Source organism: Pelodiscus sinensis, chromosome 22 (genome assembly GCF_052426305.1).
Source record: "Pelodiscus sinensis isolate ZL-2025 chromosome 22, ASM5242630v1, whole genome shotgun sequence".
NCBI lineage: Eukaryota > Metazoa > Chordata > Testudines > Trionychidae > Pelodiscus > Pelodiscus sinensis.
The window spans coordinates 21957616-21974274 of NC_143073.1; the positions used below are offsets into that span (position 1 = coordinate 21957616).

At 58.3% G+C, this 16659-nt stretch overlaps 1 protein-coding gene across 1 annotated transcript; it reads right to left on the reverse strand.

Moving 5' to 3' along the window:
* Window positions 1-9910: 9910 nt before the first annotated feature.
* LOC102449547 (dispanin subfamily A member 2b-like) lies at window positions 9911-14957 on the reverse strand. Its single transcript, XM_006110257.5, has 2 exons — window positions 13905-14957; window positions 9911-11988 (listed from the first exon to the last, which is right to left on the reverse strand). Exons 1-2 carry the CDS (start codon window positions 14241-14243, stop codon window positions 11839-11841), a joined length of 489 nt encoding a protein of 162 aa, XP_006110319.3. The 5' UTR covers window positions 14244-14957; the 3' UTR covers window positions 9911-11838.
* Between the last annotated feature and the right edge of the window lie 1702 nt (window positions 14958-16659).

Consider the following 16659-nt stretch of genomic DNA (forward strand, 5'->3'; position numbering starts at 1 on the left):
AACACCCCCTATTGCGCCGTGGTGCCACAGCACAGCGCCCCCGAGTGCCCGCTCCGACTGCCTGGAGTCCATGGATCCCTCTGCCGCAGGTTTGCCCACTAGGAAGGGACCAGCTGCTCCTTGCACAGCCCCTAGGAGGCGCTGCTAGGACCTAGCTCTGCTGGCCTGCCAGGAAAGGCCTGTGCAAGAGCGAAGCCAAACCTAGGAGGGAAGGTGCCTTTCAACCAGTCGCTGAAACGTAGGCTGGGAGCTGACTGCCCGGCCAGGGCCCCCCATCTGCCCCCTGCACTTGTTTCTCTGGCTGGCTTCGTGGCTGGCTCGCCTGCATAATTCATTTTGCTGGGGGTGAGCCAATGAAGGTGGCGGGGTGTAGCTGGTTAGATAATCAGGTGGCTTTATATGGGGTTGGTAAGTTACATGTCAGTAGCATGAGTGGTTAAGGGTGAGCTGGGACTAGTGGGATCGGTATTAGGGACACACCGGGAGTGAGTGGGGAAAACCAAAGGGGAAAACCAAAGGAAAAAAAGCAAAGGAAGCTGCTAATCCCAGCAAACATCCAGTTGTTTGCATCGCTGGGCTGCAGGTCCGGCTGTTCTCTGTTCCCACCAGAAGGACCAGGGAAGCGAGAGAGTGATGGGATAAACCCCCTAACAGGCGCCATTTACCCAACTCAGTTCCCTCCACGGTGACTGACAATCGGAAAGCCATATAGCAACAGCCCGGGAAACTCATCGCGTGTGATTTGGAAATTCTCTACCCATCCAGCTATCCATTCAACTTTCTTTCTTTCTTTCTTTCTTTCTTTCTTTCTTTCTTTCTTTCTTTCTTTCTTTCTTTCTTTCTTTCTTTCTTTCTTTCTTTCTTTCTTTCTTTCTTTCTTTCTTTCTTTCTTTCTTTCTTTCTTTCTTTCTTTCTTTCTTTCTTTCCCTCTCTCTCTCTCTCTCTCTCTCTCTCTCTCTCTTTCCCTTCCTATACACATCCTGTATCCATCCATCCTCATACACACTCATCTAGCTATTCATCCATCCGCCCCCCCATGTAACACCACTTCTATCCATCTACCCCCCCCCCCCCACTATTTATCGAACTATCCACAAGAAGGCCCATCACCCTGGCGTCTGGCCCTTTCCCCCTGCAGAGAATCAGAGCCAGGCCCTTACCGCTTTCCCCATCCTGGCTCTCGGGGCCCCCGGCGGGTGGGGTGCGCTGGGGACGGTGGCCGCACGGGCAGAGGGACGGCAGCCCAGGTAGCTCCGGCAGTCTGTCTGGGCAAGCAGCTGTGCCCGTCAGAGAGCCTTTTATACTGTCCCAGGGGACCTTGCCCGCCCACTGTGGACACACTGGTGCCATGACGCCCCCCCCCCCCTGCTCCCTGGCTTGCGTGAGCCTTGAAGTCACAACACAGGAGCTGATAACCTCCGCGGGCGGAGAACAAACCACTGCGATCACCTTGGAATGACCCCCCAGGGAGCCAGCACGCCTGGCGCTGGCAGGGACCGGCAAGGTGACACCCCCGGCCAGGGAGAAAGGGACACAGCTTGTGTGGCTTGGGAGCTGGGATTCCTAGGTTCTTTCCCCAGCTCTGGGAGGGGAGTAGGGTCTAGTGGTTGGAGCAGGGGGCTGGGAGCCAGGACTCTGTCCATGGAGCACAGAGCATGGGGGAGGGTGCTAGTTCTGCGGATAGATAGGAGTCCACAGATTTTTAAAAGCACAGTCAAGTCCAGCTCATGAACAGGCAACAAGAGATCAGAGGCCCAGATCCCCACTGGGGTCAATGGGCCGTAGCTCCATTGGCGTCAATGGGGTGGTCAATGGGCCGTAGCTTCGTTGGAGTCAATGGGGCAGATTCCCGCTGGGTCTAGTGTCCTGGACAGCCCTGGCTTACACAGAAGAGGATCTGGCTCAAGGTTCATCGAGGCAGCTGGCACGTAACTTGTCAGGTTTCTCTGTGTTTTTGACCTTATGGTCAAGAACTTGACCCGGTAGCATGGACTGTGCTCCAGAGGCAAGCTGGCCTAGTGGTGAAGGTGGTGAATGGATATTCAGATAGACCTGGCTTCAATGCCCAGAGCTGCTATCAACTCACTGGGGAACCCTAGACAAGTCACTGCAGAGCTCTGTGCCTCAGTTTCCCACTTACAAATAATCCTGCCTATGTCTAGTTAAAGACTGATCCCAGGTGGGCAAGGCCTGTCTCTGGATAGGTCTGGGCGATGCTTGGCACAATGGGGCCCTGATCCCGGCTGGGCAGGGCCTGTCTCTGGATGGGTCTGGGTAGTGCCTGGTACAATGGGGCTCTGATCCCAGATGGGGTAGGGGCCATGTCTGGGCTCTGCCTGGCACACTGAGGGTATGTCTACACTACAGCACTAATTCGAACTAACTTCATTCGAATTAGTTAATTCGAACTAAGCAAATTTGAACTAGTGCATCTAGACTGAAAAACTAGTTCGAATTAGCATTTTGCTAATTCAAACTAGCATGTCCCCATTGAGTGGACCCTGAACCAAGGTTAAGGCTGGCCGGAAGCAGTGCCGGCAGGGCATCAGGTTAGGACTTAGAGAGTGGAGCTGCTGCCTCAGGCTAGCCGAGGGCTGTGCTTAAAGGGACCCGACCCCCCCCCCCCAGACAGACAGTTCTCAGGGTTCCCCGCTCGCTTGTCTAACTCGATGAGGGACAGCAAAGCAGTCCTGGCTTGGAGTGCCCTGAATGCCCACACTCGGCACATCACAGCACTTGGCCATTAGCCCGGCTGCACTTGCTGCAGGCTGCCATCCAGGGGGAGTGTCAATTGGGGGGCTGCAGGAGAGCTTCCACCCTGAGGAGCCCGCAGAGCCACCCCAGTCCTCCCCATCGGGGGCTCGTACCCCATTCCTCCCTCACCTCCTTCCACTTACCCTTCCTTAGCCCCCCTTCCTGATGTACAAAATAAAGGACACGTGTGTTCAAAAATAGAAACTCTCTTTATTGAACAAAACTCGGGGAGACTGGGAAAAGGAGGTGGGAGAGGGGAAGAGAGAGGGTGGGAGAGGGGAGGGCAACTAAAATGATCAGGGGTTTGGAACAGGTCCCATATGAAGAGAGGCTAAAGAGACTGGGACTTCTCATCTTAGAAAAGAGGAGACTGAGGGGGGATATGATAGAGGTCTATAAAAGCATGAGTGGGGTGGAGAGGGTGCATAAAGCAAAGTTCTTCATTAGTTCCCATAATAGAAGGACTAGAGGACACCAAATGAAATGAATGGGTAGCAGGCTTCAAACTAATAACAGAAAGTTCTTTTTCACAAAGCAAATAGTCAACCTGTGGAACTCCTTAATGCAGGAGGCTGTGAAGGCTAGAACTAGAACAGAGTTTAAAGAGAAGTTTGATAAAGTCATGGAGGTTGGGTCCATGGAGTGGTATTAGCCAGGGGGTAGAATTGGTGTCCCTGGCCTCTGTTTGTGGAAGGCTGGAGATGGATGGCACGAGACAAATGGCTTGGTCATTGTCTTCGGTCCATCCCCTCTAGGGTACCTAGTGTTGGCTGCTGTCGGGCTAGATGGACCTTTGGTCTGACCCAGTACGGCCGTTCTTATGTTTTTATGTTCTAAGCTCAGGGCTCAGGGTCGGGGGTCTCACTGGACCACCTTGATTTTCATGCAACCCTGCTCCTGGGTGGCCAGGCTGGCAGCTATTCTGCCCTAGACGGCCACTTTCCTGAGCCTAGTGCGGAGGTCGTGGACGTTGGAGGCTTCCCCCCAAACCTGGATGAGGTCCACGATGTCTGCACTAGACCAGGCGGGCGCCCGCCTCTTGTGGCCCCGGGCAGGCTCCTGGGAGCCGCCAGCCTGGTCCCGGGAAGAGGCGGAGGGCTGGGTGGCAGCGGGTGGCTGGCTCATGCCGAGCCAGGTGCAGGGTCTGCTGGCTGGGTGCTGGCAGGCTTGCAACTGGCACAAGCACTGTAGTCAGACCGTGCCCCTTTAAGGGCTCCCGGGGCCGGGAGGGGGGCAGAAGAGTTTCCCTGGTTTGGCCCAGAGTGGCCACCAGGGCAAGCTGGGGAGGGCTAGCCTCCCACTAGTTCGAATTAAGTGGCTACACAGCCCTTAATTTGAACTACTTAATTCAAACTAGGCATTAGTCCTCGTAGAATGAGGTTTACCTAGTTCGAATTAAGTTCGAACTAGCGGTTTGCATGTGTAGCGCCTATTAAAGTTAATTCGTACTAACGGCTGTTAGTTCGAAATAACTTTGTAGTGTAGACATACCCTGAGTGCCTGCACCAGCCCTAAACCCACAGGGCTCTCTCTCTCTTAGGCATCACACACACACAGACACTCACACACTCACACACACACACACACACACACACTCACACACACACACAAGTTGGGTGTTTCTGTTCTGTTTCCTTCCTGTTTGTCTTCTGCAGCAGAGCAGTGTGTGTGTGTGTGTGGGGGGGGGAGGGGCAGAGTGTGGGGACGGCCAGAGCTTGAGGGGCCCCACGGGACACAGCTCTCGGGGGCAGGCTCCTGAGCTGGGCAGAGGGGGCAATTTGCTGGTACTGGGTCCTGCCATCTCTGGGAACGGCCTGGTGATCTGACTCGGCCCTTCTACTGTAGGGCCTGACTCACTTTGCCGAGAAAAGGAGGCACTAGACCACGTGGTCCACATGGGGAAACTGAGGCACGGCAAGGGGTATGATTGTCCCAAAGGCAGTTGGGATACAAGTAGGAAACCCTGCCCCCACGCTAATCACTAGACCCCGCTTCCTGCTCAGAGCCAGGGATAGAACCCAGATGTCCTGGCTCCCAGCCTTTCCTGCTCTAACCACTAGCCCCCACTCCCCTCCCCAAGCTGGGACCCTTATTCCTCAGTAGGTCTGACTCCCCTGGTGGCCCAGGCTGGCGCTGACTTGGCAGGTTCCTGTCTCTGACCTTGCAGGGCCCTTGGCCTGGAACAGTCGCTTTGTCCCAACTGCGTCTGCTTGTCCCGGGCCCAGCGCTTGCCGGAGCCTTGATACCCCCAAACCTTATCAGGGCCAGGTTATCGGCCTCCTGGAGATTGTGGGCTGGGGGAGGGAGGGATGGGGCTGCAGGCTCCTCACAGGCTGGCACACACACACACACACACACACACACTGTGACAAACACACTGGGACATGCACACACACTGACACAGACAGATACTGGGACATGCACACACACACACACACACACACACACACACACTGTGACAAACACACACTGGGACATGCGCATGCACACACACACAGACACACACACACACACTGATGTCGACACACTGGGACATGCTCACAAACTGACACACACACACAAACACAGTCACGCTTACAGTCACACACTAGGACATGCACACACATGCACAAATACACACTGAAATACATATTGACACGCACACACACTAACATGCACATGCACACGCACAAATACACACTAATACTAACAGACACATGCACATGCACACACACATACCCAATACATACACACGCAGGTGCACAGATACACTGAGGTCCATGCACCCACACGTACACACTGATGCACACACATGCATGCGCATGTCCCAGTGTGTGTTTGTCACAGTGTGTGTGTGTCTGTGTGTGTGTTGTAAAAAAAGCAAATATGATTTTAGGTTGTATCAACAGGTGTGTTGTAAGCAAAACTCGTGAAGTCATTCTGCCGCTCTACTCTGCACTAATTAGGCCTCAGCTGGAGTACTGTGTCCAGTTCTGGGCGCCACATTTCAAGAAAGATGTGGAGAAATTGGAAAGGGTACAGAGAAGAGCAACAAGAATGATTAAAGGTTTAGAGAACATGACCTATGAAGCCAGGCTTCATGAACTGGGCTTGTTTAGTTTGGAAAAAAGAAGATTAAGGGGGGACATGATAGCGGTTTTCAAATATCTAAAAGGGTGTCACAAGGAGGAAGGAGAAAATTTGTTCCTCTTGGTTTCTGAGGACAGGACAAGGAGTAATGGGCTTAAAGTGCAGCAGGGGAGGTTTAGATTGGACATTAGGAAAAAATTCCTAACTGTCAGGGTGGTCAAATATTGGAATAAATTGCCAAGGGAGGTGGTGGAATCTCCCTCTCTGGAGATATTTAAGAACAGGTTAGATAGACATCTGTCAGGGATGGTGTAGACGGAGCTTGGTCCTGCCTTGAGGGCGGGGGGCTGGACTCGATGACCTCTTGAGGTCCCTTCCAGTCCTATGATTCTATGATTCTATGATTCTATGCACAGAGACACAAACACACACACTGTCACACACGCACATTACCGAGTTGGTTGTGACCGGGGCTGGCCTTACCATGAGGTGAACTGAGGCAGCTGCCTCAGGGGCCAGACTGTGTTGGGGGGGGCCCCAGAGTGTAGAAAATTGTGTCTGCTGCTGGTGCAGCGAGCGGGTAGGGGGGCGTCATTCAAGCTCCCCGCCTCAGTGCCAAAATGTCGTGGGCCGGCCCTGGTTGGGACCCTCCCAAAATGGGCATTGTCCTCACTGGCGTGGCGCCCGGAGGCTTGACCGCTGGCTAAGTGTCAAACCATTCCCAGGCCCAGGTGGCTATTTGAAGACATTGTCCCTTTAAGCAGGGCTGCACCGAGCTGGGGCAGTTCTCAGAGGCTGGGCAGCCCTGGGCCGTGCTGCCCCCTGCTGACCACGCTTCTATGCTGCTCTCTGGCATCCTCCTACCTTCCTCAGTGAGCTGCCCTGAGACATTGCATATGCAGTGGCTAGTTTTATGGAAAGAGAGAGCCAGGGCTCCTGGGTTCTCTCCCAGCTCTGGGAGGGGGGTGGGGGCTAGTGATTAGAGCAAGGGGGAGGGGGCTGGGGGAGCCAGGGCTCCTGGGTTCTCTCCTAGCTCTGGGAGGGGGGTGGGGGCTAGTGGTTAGAGCAAGGGGGAGGGGGCTGGGGGAGCCAGGGCTCCTGGGTTCTCTCCCAGCTCTGGGAGGGGGGTGGGGGCTAGTGGTTAGAGCAAGGGGGAGGGGGCTGGGGGAGCCAGGGCTCCTGGGTTCTTTCCTAGCTCTGGGAGGGGGGTGGGGGCTAGTGGTTAGAGCAAGGGGGAGGGGGCTGGGGGAGCCAGGATGCCTGGGTTCTCTTCCCAGCTCCATAACACATTTGTTTAGACTCATGTGACTGCAGGAAACCAACAGCCGGGTCCCGTGTGGTGCTGCGGCTCCCTCCCCACGGCCCTGCCCTGAGCCCCCAGCAGGTGAGCCACTGCCGGACAGCTGGGAAGTCCTCCCCTTGCCCAGCTCTTCCCGCAGGCCGGGCGCTTGCCCTCAGAGCTGCCACAGGGAAAGCTCCAGCCACAGGCCCATCTGCCCTGGCCTCCTGCCTGCACCCCCTCACGGGTACAGAGCCACGGGCCCCTTCACAGGCCCATCTAACCCGGTATCCCACCCCCCCTTGTGACCCTGACTCTGCCCCATCTAGCCCGGTACCCCACCCCCTTCCTGCGTAGGCCTGTGGGTACACAAGGGCCCGGGCTTGTTCGCCGGCTGTGTCATCCCCGCGACAGGCGACCAGGTGCTGGCCCAGCGGCAGAGCTGTAAGGTGTGTGACACTCCACCCCCCAAAGCCACCCCCCCCCCACTTCCCATGGAGGGGTAGGGAGGCTGCGTTTTGTGCGAAGTCCACCCTTAGCGGCGTCATTCTAACCGCCTGGCTGTAGGGTCGCCAGGTGTCTGCTCTTCAACCCGACAGTTTTTGGGCCCTCTGTCTGGTAAAAAAAAATCAGAAAACATCGGACGCGTGCAGTGTCGGGTATTTTCTGGTTTTCTGACTGGGCGCCCGAGGGAAGCCTGGCGGGGGCGGGGGGAGTGGTGGGATGCGGTGCGCGATCGGCGCTGGGAGCCTCTGGTTGCGTGTGACGCCTTGGAGGGGAAGCCCTGTCCCTGGTCCTGAGCGCTGTTCCAGCGCGTTGTGGAGCCGCACCCGGACTCCCTAGTGCTTGGCCGGGACCGTGTGCGGGACGGGCAGTGCCCTGGGATCTGCACCCGCCTGGGTCAGTCCCGCTCCCCCCAGCCGATTCGCTCGATCTCCCCCGGACAGCCCCGCTGCCCCCCACTCCCGCCAGCCCTGCTTCCCACCAGCTGCCCCGCCCCTCGTCCTGGCCAGCCCCGCCTGCCTCCTGTCCAGTCCCCCGTCCGGTATTTTTTTAACTCGCCTGGTAACCCTACCTGGCTGTTGTCACGAGTACCCGGGGGACTGGCTGTGCTACATGTGTGTGTCACAGAGCGTGGGGGAGTCCCTGGGCCCCACCCACAGCCAGAGGGGATTCTCAGCTGGCAGGTAGAACAGAAGGTTCATTGGCTCACAGGGACACAGCGTGGCACAGATCTGTTGTTAAGGGAACCAGGAGCAGCCAGAACAACCCATCTTGGGGATATGGCACCGAGCCAGGGCTCTGCCCCGCCCCCAAGCCGGCTAGTCTCCCCGAGCCAGCAGAAACTCCCCCCCCCCACACACACACTGGTCCCAGCCCTCTAAGCAGCCCTGCCTCCTCCTTTGTCCCAAGGTGTGATCTGTTGTCACCTGGTCCTCAGGAGGATAGAGGCTGAACACACTTCCCCAGTGAGTCGGGCCCAGCTGTCCCCTCCTCATGCAGAGAGAGCGGCAGTGCCCAGGGAAACTGAGGCACACACACAGCGTTACTAGAGAACAGCACAGGGCTGCAGAATCACGTACAGCACCGCAAAGAGCGACTGCAGGGACTACAAGAGCGAAAGCAGACCCCACTGCGTCACAGCGGGATACCGAAATATGTGGTGAGACAGGGAACACCCACAACCAGGGCCGCCGACGAGGGGAAGGGCTTAATGCCCTGGGACCCAGTGGTGTAAAAGGGCCCAGCGCTCTGGGCTGCTCCAATTACTATCACAGCAGTGGTGGCTGGAGCTCCGGGGGCCTTTAAATTGCCCCACCCCTTCCACCTGAAGCCACGCCCCTTCCACCTGAAGCCACGCCCCTTGTGGAGGCGCCGACCGAGCATGCCCCCCTCCCATGGCTTTTCAGGTGCAACAGTGGAGGAGCTTGGACGGCCCGTTATGGGGAATCCACTCCCAGGACTACCCCAGTGTCTTCTCGGGGGAGCACGTCGATCGGGGTGGGGCACCTCAGGCCCCGGGGCTGGATGTGGCTCCCCAGGCTCAGGGCTCCCACCCCATTGGGGAGCCCGCGCTGGTGCTCCAGCACTCTGCCGACATCCGCAGGGCTGGTGCACAGCCCCTCAGCGACGGGTCCTTGGGGTTATTTTGCTTTTCGCTTGCGTGTGGCCCCCAACTGATTTTTCTGTGGCTCAGCGGCCCCCAACCCAGAAAAGGCTCCCCAGCCCTGCTTGATCACTTGGCCTCACCCCCCAGTGTGTCACAGCCAATGCAGCACCCAGCACAAGCCTTTGCCATATATGAGCTGGGGGGGGGGGGAGTCTAGTGGTTAGAGCAGGGAGGGGACTGGGAATCAAGACTCCTGGGCTCTTTCCCATGCTCCAGGTGGGCAGAGGGGTCTAGTGGTTAGAGCAAGGGGCTGAGAGTCAGGACTCCCGGGTGCTTTTCACGGCTCTGGGAGGGCAGTGGGGACTAGTGGTTAGAGCAAGGGACTGCAAGTGAGGACTCCCAGGTGCCTTCCATGGCTCTGGGAGGGCAGTGGACACTAGTGGTTAGAGCAAGGGGCTGCGAGTCAGGACTCCCATGTGCCTTCCATGGCTCTGGGAGGGCAGAGGGGTCCAGTGGTTAGAGCAAGGGGCTGAGAGTCAGGACTCCCAGGTGCCTTCCATGGCTCTGGGAGGGCAGTGGACACTAGTGGTTAGAGCAAGGGGCTGCGAGTCAGGACTCCCATGTGCCTTCCATGGCTCTGGGAGGGCAGTGGGGACTAGTGGTTAGAGCGCGGGGTGACCAAGGAAAGTTCTCAAACACACGCTGGTGGAATAATTTAATGAGCCCGTTTCCTCGGCGAGGCCCCTCGCTGGCTTCGGGTCGGTGAGCCTGGAAGCAGCGGCAGGGGCAGATGTACAGAGAGGGGGGCATGCGCCACCAGTGGCGTCTCCGGCGGGCGAGGCGAGGGCAGGCAAAGGCAGGCTGGCTAGGCGAGCGGCAGGAGCAGGACTCCCATTGCGGCGCGCCCCTCTCGCTGCAACACAAACGTCTCCATTTGGCACCCCGGTGGCTTTTGGCCATTCCCAGTGGAGCTTGGCTGTCGGGGGAGTCAGCGATCTTGCAACACCCCGTGGCCACGTGGGCCCGGGCAGGCTCTGGACCCCGCGGTAAGAGCCGGGGGATGATTTTGAACCTGCCTCATTTCTCTGGAGCGTCCGATGCCGCTTTAACCGACACGCCAGGGAAGGGTCCTGCCTAGCTCCCAGTAGTGCTGCCCCTCAGTAGGGTTGCGGGCTCACACTTGGATCACGCCCTGCCGTGTAACACAGCCTGAACACGTCCCTGAATTGCTGTCCCTTTGCACGAGAGCAGACCTGTGCACCAAGTCTTTCAGCCTCTCTCAGCCACTCGGGCCAGGGCGGGGGGGAGGCGGCGTCTCCTCTCACACAGGTGCTGGGCTTCATCCGTGGCACGAGCGTGTCCATCCTTGGCGCTCTCAGCCGATCGGGGAGATCTCTGGGCAGCCAGGCGAAGCTGGCGGGTGAACCCATGTGCACACAATGGGCATTTTGCCACTTATCAGTGGAGCTGGCAGGGGGCGGCTCTCATAGCCGGGCACCAGGAGCTGGGCAGTGGTGTGCTCCCTCGCCTGAGACATGCTGTTTAAACACAGGGTGACTAGGAGCTGATCGGATTACCCAGCAGGCAGTGGTTTTATTGGTCTTACCGGTCACGCCATGATGGGTCCCCTTCATCCATTAACCAGCAGCAGTAGTAGACTGTTATCTTCCAATCACTCCTCTAGCCAGCAGCAGTTCTAAGGTTGTTATCCTCTAGATGGCACTAAAGGAGTCACTCCACTAGCCAGCAGCAGCAGTAAGGTTGTTATCCTCTAGATGGCACTAAAGGAGTCACTCCACTAGCCAGCAGCAGCAGTAAGGTTGTTATCCTCTAGATGGCACTAAAGGAGTCACTCCACTAGCCAGCAGCAGCAGTAAGGTTGTTATCCTCTAGATGGCACTAAAGGAGTCACTCCACTAGCCAGCAGCAGTGGTAAGGTTGTTATCCTCTAGATGGCACTAAAGGAGTCACTCCACTAGCCAGCAGCAGCAGTAAGGTTGTTATCCTCTAGATGGCACTAAAGGAGTTACCCCACTAGCCAGAAGCAGTACTAGAGCCCTTATCTTCTAACACAACCAACAGGGGAGAATCTTAGTCCGTGGTCTGGACTGTCCCGTCTTTCCCAGAAGCCAATGGTGTGGCCCAAAATGGACCTCAGCTGGGTGGAGTTGGGTGGGGAAAGCCTAGGGGTAAGGCTGGATTTGGGACCACCCTCCTCCCTTGCATCATCTCAGACCCTGTCTGAAGCCCTGTCCATCCCCAGTGTCTCCCAGAGTCCTTTGCACCCACATTTGAACCATGTCCCTGGATGTGGGTGGGTGGAATATGGCCTAGTTGGGAGTCCTGGGTTGGGCAGAGGGGACCCTTTCTCCCTGGATCCTGCGGTGTGCGCTGGGGCTGGCAAGGGGGGGTTACGCTGGGGGAGAGGGGCCCATGGACTGGCTGCTTGGTGGGGGTGGCTGGGGCTGAGGAGATGGTTGTGTGTGCAGGTCTGTGTGTGGTCTTGTTGCTGTGTGTGTGTTCAGGCAGGTGTGGAAAACCCGCTGCCCCCTTCTGGAGGGGTTGGCTCAGAGCTGGATGCGCGGAGGGGCTGGGTGGAAGGATTAACTCCTCAGGGATCGGCTCTCTAGTGAGAGAGGGTGATGGTCACCACGATGGCAATCCACGCGATCAGCAGCACAATTCCCACTCCGAGGGCCGTGTGGTTGAAAATCTGGGCCATCCGGGAACTCCGCTGCGCTTGGACAGCATTCCCGGCGTTGTTGGCATCCCTGGTCTGGGGAGAGAGAGAGAGACAGGAACAATTAACCCCACAGCTACTGAGAACTGCTCACCCGGCACTGAGATGCAGCCACCTCTGGGGTGGGTCAGTGTGTGTGTGTGTGTGTGTGTGTGGGGGGGTAACGGACACACATAACATATAAGGGAAAGATTCACCCAGTGCTGAGATACAGCTGTCTCTGGGCTGGGACAGCAGGGGAACAGATACAGAGCAACGCCCCATGGGGATGGCTCATTGGGGGCTGAGATGCAGCTGCCTCTGCGGTTGAGCTGCTGAGTAACAGACATTACTAGCACCTCTAGCACACTCTCTCCTATTACCTCTGTGTGGCTGTTCCAGTGACTCTCTAAACCAGTGTTTCCTAAACTTTTTAAGACTGAGGAACAGCAAACAATAAATTATTTATGGGGAACATGAAAGATTTTTTGTTGAGAAAAAAAAAGTCGGGGGAAAAAGGGTCGGGGGAAAGTTCTCGAGAAAAAAACCTTTAAGGGTGGCCATTTTGAATTCTGTTGTTCTCTCGGAACATAGTTTAAGAAACACAGCTCTGAACAGTCCCCAGCTCTTCCCCACCCGTATTTCCACAGATGGACAGCGGCTGGCGAGGCTCCACCCCAGGGAGTCAGCACCCGCCCTCCCCTTAGACCTTGGCTCTGTGCTGCACACTTACCTGCCTTCATCAATCCTACTGCTACCCTGAATCTCCAGGGCAAGCAGTGGCCAGGGTGGTACAGTCTGTGCCACCAGCCATCTGGGCCTCCACCCCCAGACCGTACTGCCCTACGCTGGCTCCCCACTCAGTAGAGTCGCTTCCTTGTCCTCCTGCCAGTCCTGGAGGAAGGGTGTCTCGCCGCTCCCGAGGCCGGCTCCCCGAAGGGCCACCCGTGTGGCCTGTGGAATTCATTGCCACAAGAGAGAGCTCCATGCGCCCTGCAGCGCAGTGCTCCCTAGTGGTGCAATGTGATCAGCCCTGACTGCCTGGGGAGAGCTCCCCTGGCTGGCCCCTGGCAGCACAGTGTCCCTAGTGGTGCCATGTGAGAGTTCTCCCCTCACTCCCGGCAGCGCAGCGCCCCCTAGTGGTGCCATGTGAGAGTACTCCCCCCACTCCCGGCAGCACAGCGTCTCCTAGTGGTGCCATGTGAGCGTACTCCCCCCACTCCTGGCAGCGCAGCGTCTCCTAGTGGTGCCATGTGAGCGTCCTCCCCCCACTCCCGGCAGCGCAGCGCCTCCTAGTGGTGCCATGTGAGCATACTCCCCCCACTCCCGGCAGCACAGTGCCTCCTAGTGGTGCCATGTGAGCATACTCCCCCCACTCCCGGCAGCACAGCGCCTCCTAGTGGTGCCATGTGAGCATACTCCCCCCACTCCCGGCAGCACAGTGCCTCCTAGTGGTGCCATGTGAGCGTACTCCCCCCACTCCCGGCAGCACAGTGCCTCCTAGTGGTGCCATGTGAGCATACTCCCCCCACTCCCGGCAGCACAGCGCCTCCTAGTGGTGCCATGTGAGCGTACTCCCCCCACTCCCGGCAGCGCAGCGCCTCCTAGTGGTGCCATGTGAGAGTACTCCCCCCACTCCCGGCAGCGCAGCGCCCTCTACTGGTGCCATGTGAGAGTACTCCCCCCACTCCCGGCAGCGCAGTGCCCTCTACTGGTGCCATGTGAGAGTACTCCCCCCACTCCCGGCAGCGCAGCGCCCCCTAGTGGTGCCATGTGAGAGTACTCCCCCCACTCCCGGCAGCGCAGCGCCCTCTACTGGTGCCATGTGAGAGTACTCCCCCCACTCCCGGCAGCGCAGCGCCCCCTAGTGGTGCCATGTGTTGAGCCCCCTCCCCCACCAGCACAACACCCCTTAGTGGTGCCATGTGAGAGCCACCCCCATTCCCGGCAGCACCGCGCCCCCCCGGACTCACCTGGATGGAATACACCAGCGCCACGATGCCCAGGGGCAGGCAGCAGCAGAGCAGGGTGAAGATGGAGTAGCCCAGGTAGTCGTTCTCCTTGACAGTGGGCGGGGAGACCAGGATGACTTGCTGCGGGGCATAGCCCATCGGGCCCCGGCTGGGGTCCTCGTTGTACGGGCTATAATAGCCCTGCGGGTGGGGGGGCATTCCGGGGGTTGCCCCATAGCTGGCTGGGGGGAACTGCCCGCCTAGTGGGGGAGGGGCCCCGTAAGGGGGGTTGTTGGAGTACGGCGGGGGCTGAGTAGGAGCGGAGGGTTCGGGACCTTTATCGTAGCTTGGGTAGCTCATGGCGCCACTCCTGCTCTGCTGCTCCCTCGGGGCACGTCTCTCCGCCCCCTAATTTCCAGGCCACTGCTCTGCTCCTCCAGGCGGTTCTCCTGGGGCTTCCTGAGCCGGCTTGGGGCGCGCTGCCCGCTGAGCCGCCTTGTGGCTCTGCTTTTCCACCTGCCACTGCCTCAGGTCCCTGCAGGTGTGTGCTCTGCTCCGCTCTGCTCGTCACACCCCTCCTCTGCCCTGCCGAGCCAGCTTCTCTGTCCCCTTCCTTCTTCCCTCGCTGAGACACCGAGGCCCCTGGATCTCCGGCTCTTCCCCCTTTCACCTTCCTCTGCCCAGGAGAAGCACACGCTCCGGGATCCTCCGCTCCTCTGCTCTACTCTTCTTCGCAGAGCCAGCCTCCTTTATCCACCGGACAGAGCCAGCCCATGCACCCGCCCTCTGAGAAATTGGCAAGAACCAATGCAGCTGGGCGCTGCCGCACCCAGGAGAAGAAATGTGAGCACGAGGAAGGATGCCGCAATAAACGGCCCCACAGTCCCTGCTTAGTGGCCCGTTAAAAGTCAGGAGGAAGTTCTCTCACGGGCTGCTGAGAAAGGGGCGTTTGTGCCAGAGTTTGCCATCTCTAACCACTAGTCTTCACGCCCCTCCAGGAGCAGGGGTAGATCCCCAGACATCCTGGCTCTCAGCTGCCCTGGCTACGGCCACTAGACCCCACTCCTCTCCTGTAACCGGGCAGAGAACCCAGGAGTCCTGACTCCTGTATCAGGATACGGTTCAGCACACAGGGGCGTATCGGAAAGGTTCAAACAAACAAGCCCGCGCAGGACAAAAGGGTGTAGTTGGGTGTATGCACTGCAACTGGGGCTGTGCAATTATTAAATGTAAATACACATAGGTGGAGAACGCGAGATTCATTGTTTTCTTCAGCGTTGGGGAGGCATCATGGTGGGTTCGGGTCTGCAGCAAACCACACGGAACTGGGTTCATCAGAGCGTCCGGCCACTGAAAACGCCCCGCCCGCCATCCTTCCAGCCACCAGACCAAAGCCCGGTATTTCCCCAGCTGAAACGAGCCGTCGTTTTTTACCCTGGCTGTGTTGGGGTTAAGAAGTGCCCCTCAATGCTTGGGAAAAATTAAAGTCAGATCTGAAACTCCCCCCATGCAGGGTTGGAGAAACTCATCCCAGCCTCTGTCTGCCCCCTCCCCCCGTCGTTCAGCAAACCACGTGAGGGGCCCTCGTGGCTGTACAGACCAGTGATTTTCCATGCACCGGGGCTGTGGGGTTTCCTGGGGTCTGGCCATTTCCACGTGCCAGACAGAGGACATAAATGGCAGTTGCAACGGCTCCTCTTTGCTGCCCCGTTCCCTGTGCTGTGGATTTGCCACTAACAGGAGCAACATGAACTGTGGGCCGAGCCCCCTCCGACCCCAGCGCGAGGTTTACAAGCCAGCAGCCTGTTCCCTCCGCCCTACCCAGGGGACTCTGCACTCTAGTGTGCGTAGGATTTATTACCCAGTGGCAACACCCTCTGTATGCGGCTAAATGTCTGTTACTAAGCGTGGGCCGGAAGCACGTTGAGAGCAGAGACCCACGTGGACCTGGGGGTAAGAGTGTGGCCTGGGATGAGGAGAAGGGCTGGTCCTGCTGGGGGGCAAGTCAGGGCCTCTCCGTGCCCAAGGGTCTGCGTTGGAAGGGGGCAGGGTCCTGGGCCTGTGGGTCAGACCTGGGGCTGTTGGGACAGGCTGGGAACTGGGCAGGAGGGGTCTGGGGCCAAGAAGGGGGGGTGCAGGCAGGAGGCCAGGGTAGATGGGCCCGCTGGCCATCCATGGCTGGAACTTTCCCTGTGGCAGCTCTCGCCTGGCCTGTGAGACTTCCCAGCTGTTAGGCAGAGACTGTTCTCACCTCCTGGGGGCTCAGGGCCGTGGGGAGGGAGCCGCAGCGCCACAGGGGATCCGACTGTTGGTTTCCTGCAGTCTCATGAGTGTAAACAAATGTGTTATTGAACTGGGGAGAGAACCCAGGTGTCCTGGCTCCCCCAGCCCCCTCCCCCTTGCTCTAACCACTAGCCCCCACTCCCTTCCCAGAGCTGGGTGTCTAAGTCCCACTGCTGTGCTGTTCTTACATGGCCCTTTTGCTTCCTCTTTTCCATTTCGGTGGCATATGAATGAGGCTCCTGGGGTGTTCTCCATCTTGGCCGAAACACCCTCTTTGCGGAGATGTTTTGTGACTGGCCTCAGTCAACTCCACTATCCCATTCTTATGTTGACCCCGTATGGAGTCCTCCTGCCCCACAGCCCAGCGCCCCCTAGTGCAGCTCTGGGGAATGGGGGCCAGCCCTGACTGCTCGGGGAGAGGCCCCCGCCCTTGCGCCGGGACATTGGGCCATACCTGCCGGCTGGGGGAGAGCCAAGTTTGGATTAGTTCACT